The 6,000-nt window shown below is 53.6% G+C and overlaps 1 protein-coding gene across 4 annotated transcripts in view; it reads right to left on the bottom strand.

Annotated features, from left to right (window-relative positions):
• BAZ1A (bromodomain adjacent to zinc finger domain 1A) overlaps positions 1–5,204 on the bottom strand; it is a 66,495-nt gene extending 61,291 nt beyond the window's left edge. For all 4 annotated transcript variants that reach the window (XM_052782600.1, XM_052782599.1, XM_052782598.1 and 1 more), the window contains exons 1-2: positions 5,095–5,204; positions 4,248–4,397 (exon numbers count right to left, since the gene is read on the bottom strand). In XM_052782600.1, the coding sequence (XP_052638560.1) occupies positions 4,248–4,360 (113 nt within the window). In that variant the 5' untranslated portion in view covers positions 4,361–4,397; positions 5,095–5,204. The remainder of the gene's footprint in view (positions 1–4,247; positions 4,398–5,094) is intronic.
• Positions 5,205–6,000: the final 796 nt, after the last annotated feature.

Below are 6,000 nucleotides of genomic sequence, written 5' to 3' on the forward strand. Positions count from 1 at the left end.
AGTAATTAATGCTGACTTCTTAGCTGGATGCCTTTTTTCATTTACATTATATAGTTAGTTTTCCACGCAAGGCAAGGTAAACAGCAAAATTATCAGCAAATCATTAAGAAGTAGTTTAATACTGCTACTTGGTAGGTATTTGATAGGAGGCAGTTCATTAACAGAAGCTAGAAATAAATTACTTGCAATCTCTGTGCTGACTGCACTTGAAATGGATATAAAAATCCAGCCCAGAAATGACAGATGCCTTTTGCTTGAACTAACCAAGTATTTCCATTGAGTCCGAGATCTACTGCATTTTTAGTGTGTTTCAAGAACATGTTTGTTTCTAACCATTTACTTTCATTCATTTTCTTAGCATATATTAAAAACAAGTTGGGGGGGTGTTTTGTTGTTTTTGTTTTTTTTTTTAAACAGAATTATATATCAGAGAATGTAAAATATGAGAAGGTCATGTTAAGTGAAATTTAAAAGAGAGGGAAAAGGCAGGAAAAAAAAAAATCTTTGGGATGGCTAATTTATAATAATCATTATTTTTAATCCCAAAGCCCCTGTGAGCCTCTAGTATATAATCTAGTTAGTCTACTGTTGGAGGGCAATCGCCGAAGACCAACTCTGCCATTCTGGATCACAAAAGCATTCTTGTACTCTGCCTTGTCTCCAGAAGTGGTCAATAATACATATTACAAAGTAATGCACAAAAGAAACAAACAAACAAAACCACAACTGAGAAAGAGACATCTATTCCTTAATATTTATAGTTTAATTATGCATTAAGGAATATATTTCAAGTTACAAGTTTCTCTTCAACAGAACAAAAAGATCAACCTAATTTAACTAAGGACACTTTAAAAAGCCTTTTGAACAGATCCCTTTTTGACTGTAACCAAGAATTCCACAGCTCAATCTATAAAGAAGTTTCGGTAAGTTCTGAAGATGCAAAACTGCTCTTTCCCCCCAGTGTTTTAGAATGAGGAACACTCCCACCACTGTATCTATACTACTCATCGTTTTCTTTTTCAGGCTGTCTTCACAAGCAAAACTTCCCATACTTTAACAGTAGCTTTCACCACACATCTATATCCACTATTAACTTTCACAGACAAGGTATCAAAGACTGGTGGTAACATCCCGCCAGTTTAATGTGTTTCTCATCCATCCCATGCATCTTGTGCCCACCCATACTTGCTTTTCCAGCTACTACTGTGGCTCCAGGGACTCTTTTCTTGGTCTGTCCCGGAGTCTGTCCCTCTAACCAGGAGTACAACCAAGCATGAAGAACATCAGTTCCGCCAGTTCCTGTTACTCCTGATAAATACAATCAAACACTGCCACCTCACTGCACCCCCTTTTAAAGGGTTACAAAATTATGCAATGGTATTTCAGATTAAAAAGGAAATACATTCTTAACGGGAAAGTCACTTTACAAAATATTAGTCTTGCCAAATTCTCCTCACATTAGCATAGTGCTTTCTTACATAGAGAAGAGTAATACTAATGTATGATTTGTATTCATCTCTACTAAAGCTGCCATGGACATGAAAGAAGCTTTTCAACACTAAGTTTGTGCTCTGTTAAAAAAACAAAAAACAAAAACACAACAACAAAAAAACAACAACAAGTAAACAAACAAGAAAACAACTTAAGTCTTAACCATTTGTAGTAATTAAAAGCATTCCTATAGTTGAGGAAGGGGGTGAATTCAGGTTACCATTATGTATCTATACAGCCCGCTTGATCTAGTCAGACTCCGTAATTTTTTAATTCTCCCCTGAAAAATTCAAGTTGCTACTGCAAAAGTAGATTCAGAGAATGATTTAGACAATGGTTTTCTTTCATGCAACAAAAAGCTAACACTATTTTTAAAAAGTGGGCCCTCCCTATCCCCATTAATCTAATTGCCCTTGCTTAGGCAAAGAAATGGGAGATGTTTTCGGAAGACATCAGCTATTTGAAGCACCACTTTGCAACCAGCAGAGACAAGGATCAGCATCTTTAAAACTTGCTGAAAGATGAGCCTGTGTTCTCTGGTAGATTATGCCACAAACAGCTAACATTAATCCAAACTTACTCATCTGTGCTAGGACACCTTGCTAAGTAAAAAATACTAAACTTTTCAATCCAAAGCACCAAGTTTACCCAACCTAACAAAAAAGCCAGAAGAGAAACAAAACCCCACCCCACATACACAAAATCCAGGCATAGCAGAGTTTTCTGCAAAGTTGTCCCAACTACCATATTCTAAGCCCTGACCTCTGAGCTAACCACCCGCTGACATTTCTAGGCATTGCCTGTGTAAACACAAGTCTAAATTTATCCCTTAATTTGTGAACTTTGGTTAAATGTGGAATTTGGTCTTTCATACTTTTTCTTAGCGACAACATCCTTACAGTGTAAATAAGCCCATCAGAGTACTTAAAATGTTCACCAAACCCTTTCGAGAGCAGAAAGACTTTTTAAAAGGATACTTTTCATGCTGAAATTTTAGCAAAACTACACGTACATTAAACATATTTCAGTGCAGTGTCAACAAATACATGACAGTCATCTAATTAGGTAATAATAATAATTGTAACCAGAAAAGCAGCTTTCAAAATATTGGAAGCTGGGGGAGGGGGACTTAATTCGTACAGGAACAGGAGGCTGTCAGCTCTTGCTCATTAGGTTCTTATACGCCCTATAATGAAAACACTCCTTACAAAACTTCCAACAAAAAATTCAACACCCCCTGTCCCCCCCCCCCCAGAGTATATCGTCCAGGAAGCACTAAGGCATTACCCTCGAAAGTTACCCAATCCAACTTCTTTAAAATTTTATTAGGTGAAGCGTATTTGAGTAAGAAAAACAAGTCTAAACACGAAAAAGATTTAGGTGTGCTCTAATTTCATAGGCTACAAATGAAAACTATTTCAGATTTAATCTCATCAGTCTGCAAGTCTTTAAAAAAAATAAAAAGAGACTTTGGATGCGGGGGCCTTTTTGTAGGCGGGGATGGCGCTGGATCGGACTGGGGGGTGAAAACACATACGTTATCAGCATTTGAAAAACGTCTCGCTAAATACTTTCTGTCCATTGTTCTTACAAGCGATAAAGTAAGCGGCAGCAAGTTCGGGACTACCCGTGCAATAGGCTTTCAACGGTTAACGACAATTTCACAACGTCCATTGGTCTTTTTACACACGGAGAAGGCAAAAAAGGAAAAACAAAAAAACAAAAAAAAAAAAAGGAAGGGACGGGAAGAGGGAGGAAGACCTCACGAGAAAGATCCTGAGGGGACAGGTGTGCCCGCTCGGCTCCAGGCCGGGTTTAACCCCCGGCGATGCCGGCCGGCCGGGAAGGCAGGGCTCCGGCAGCGGGACCCCCGCCCCGCCGGACAGGTGCAGCGACCCCCGCGGCCGGGCCGCGCTCCCCGCCCCGGCCCGGCCGGGCGGCAGGGCCCGCCGGCCATTTCCAACCGGGTCAGCCGGCGGCTCCCCGCGGAGGCGGGGCGAGCGCGGCCCTGGGCGGCCCGGCGGAAGGCCGGCAACAAGGGGTTAACCGCGGCGGGAGCCGGCCGGGGAGCCGAGGCCAACGGGCTCCGCGGGCGGCGCCCCCCGCCCGCCCGGCCGCCACCACAACAATAGGGCGGCCGGCACATGCCGGGCGGGCGGCCCCGCTGCCCCGGCTGAACCCGGGCCCGGCGCGGCCCCTTCCGCGGGGCGGCCTAGCGCCGTCCGCCGCCGACACGCGGCTGCCGGCGGGGGCGGAGGGGAGGGGAGAGGGAGAGCCCGGGCCCGGCAGACGCTCGTTACCACCCGCCGCCTCCCACACGCCCAACTTTCACTTCCCCGGCGGGGGCAGGGGTAGGGGCAGGGGCGACGGCGACACCGCGGAATGAGCGGGGCGGGGGGGGGGGGGGGGCGAGGAAATAGCCGTCTCCCCTCCTTCCCCGCGAGGGGAGGGGGCCGCGGGATACCCCCGCCGAGGAGGGGCAGGGATTCCCCCTGCCCCGGGCGAGAGATCCGCCCTCTCCCCCCACCCCCCTTCGGGAGGGCACGGGATCGCCGCCAGCCGCGCCCCCCCCCAGCCCCCCCGGCAGGGCTCCCCGCGGCGCTGCCGGGGAATCCCCTCCCTCCCCACCCGCCCGCCCAGGTGTCAGCCGTTCGGGGGTTAAACCGCTCCCTGCCCGCCGCCGCCGGCGTGGAGGGAGGGGGGGCAGGACGGACGGACACGGACCCACGGACGCGGGCACGGGGGTTGTCTCTTACTCGTAGTCCCTGAAGATCTCGTTAGTGACCCTGCAGTAGAAAACGCGCTCGTCCGGCCGAAGGTCGGCGGGGGGCTTCTCCCTCACGAAGGGCTTTCGGTGCAGCAGCGGCATCGCCCCGCTCCCCGCGCTCTTCCTGCCCCGGGACCCGCTTCGAGGGGGAGTGAAAAAAAATTTTTAAAAATTAAAAATATGGAGGGAGGGAGTGCGGGCATCGGCGCCCCCCCGGCCCGGGGAGGAGGGAGCGGGCCCGGCGTGTCCCTCCCCCCGGGGGAGCCGGAGAAGGAGCGGGAGAAAGCGCCGGCGGCGGCGCGGCGGCCTTTTGTGTTCCTGACGCGCCGCTGCCTGCCTGGGACTGCGCGCGGAACGAGCGGCGGATTCTTCCTCCCGCCTCCGCCTCTCTGCCTCACAATGGGGCCATGACGCCGAGCGGCGGGCGGAGGCGGCGCCCCCCGCCCCAGCCGCGCAACGTGCTCGGCTCGGGGATACCCCGGCCGCCGCCGCCGCGCTTTGTCTCCTCCGGCTCCCCTGCCCCCGGGTCACCCCCTTCCCCCGCCTCTGACCCGCACACGCCGGGCCGGACACCGACTTCCACTCCCCCACCGCCCCCGCCTCCTCCTCCTCCCCGCGAAGCAAATACCCAGGAGGGGCAGCGCCGACCACTCATCTCCCTCCTCCCCCGCCTGCCGGGACGCTGCCGAGTGGGGGTCCTCGCCCTTCCCGCCCCGCGCCTCGCCCCGGCCCGGCCGCCGCCGGGCTCCGCCGCTGCGGGACAGCGCGGCCGCGGCGCGGGGGGCTGCCCGCCCTCCGGCCTGCCGCTCCGGGGGGCTCCCTCCCCTCCTGCCCACCTGGTGCGGCCGCAGGCTGCCCTTGCTGCTCGGCCGGTGCGAGGCGCGGTCCCCCTCGCCGCGTTTCTCCCCTTTCCTCTGCCCCCCCCCCCCCCCGGCTCCTGGGAAGTTTTTGATCTACTTCTTCAAGCCCTCAATCAGGAAGAGCTGCGGGGAGGAGCCTTCCCCTGCTCTCCCCTACATCTTTATTGGCCGCTCGGTGCCTTCCAGCGTGTGTCACACAGGAAGACAGCGAGCTACATTATTAATTAATGGCTGAGAGGGCGCATCCTCCATTTTTGAATTATCAGCCGGAGATCTCCGGTGCGGGGGGGGGGGGGCGGTGGACCCAGGCCGACCACGGAGGGGAAGGCGGCTCTTGCCGAGCGGCGCTGCCGGCCGGGCCGGGCCGGGCTGGACTGCGGGCGGCTCGGCGGGGCACGGCGCGGCACGGCGGGGCGGCCGAGCCTGCGGCGGGCGGCGCTGCCCGCCCGCGCCTCCTGCCACCGGCATTACCAGCGCTTCCGAAACCGGCGCCGAGCAGCCGCCGAGCCCCTGGGAGACCACCGGCCCCTGGGAGACGGCCAGCCGCAAGGTCCCGGAGGGATCCACTGTCCTCAGTACCTGCCCTGCGAGCGAGGGCAGGCGCGTCTGCTGCAGGGCTATTCCCTTCGGCTGACCCGCAGCGGTTTCGGCGTTTGACAGAGCGATGCCGGAGACGTTTGTCTCTCTCTCACAGCCCCAAAGCGCAGGAGTGTACCGCTATCAGAGCGTACAGGGGCATACGGGTGTCTTTTGCCGAAAGTGAGATTGTATAGAATCGAGATGAGCGTAAGAGTTGTACGTGGGCCCCTTAACTGCCTCGGTTTTTTCCAGTTCACGGAAGACGTCACTACGTGGTTTTACGAGTGTATTAATTTTTCACCA

This window comes from Harpia harpyja, chromosome 3, assembly GCF_026419915.1.
Source record: "Harpia harpyja isolate bHarHar1 chromosome 3, bHarHar1 primary haplotype, whole genome shotgun sequence".
In the NCBI taxonomy this organism is placed as follows: domain Eukaryota; kingdom Metazoa; phylum Chordata; class Aves; order Accipitriformes; family Accipitridae; genus Harpia; species Harpia harpyja.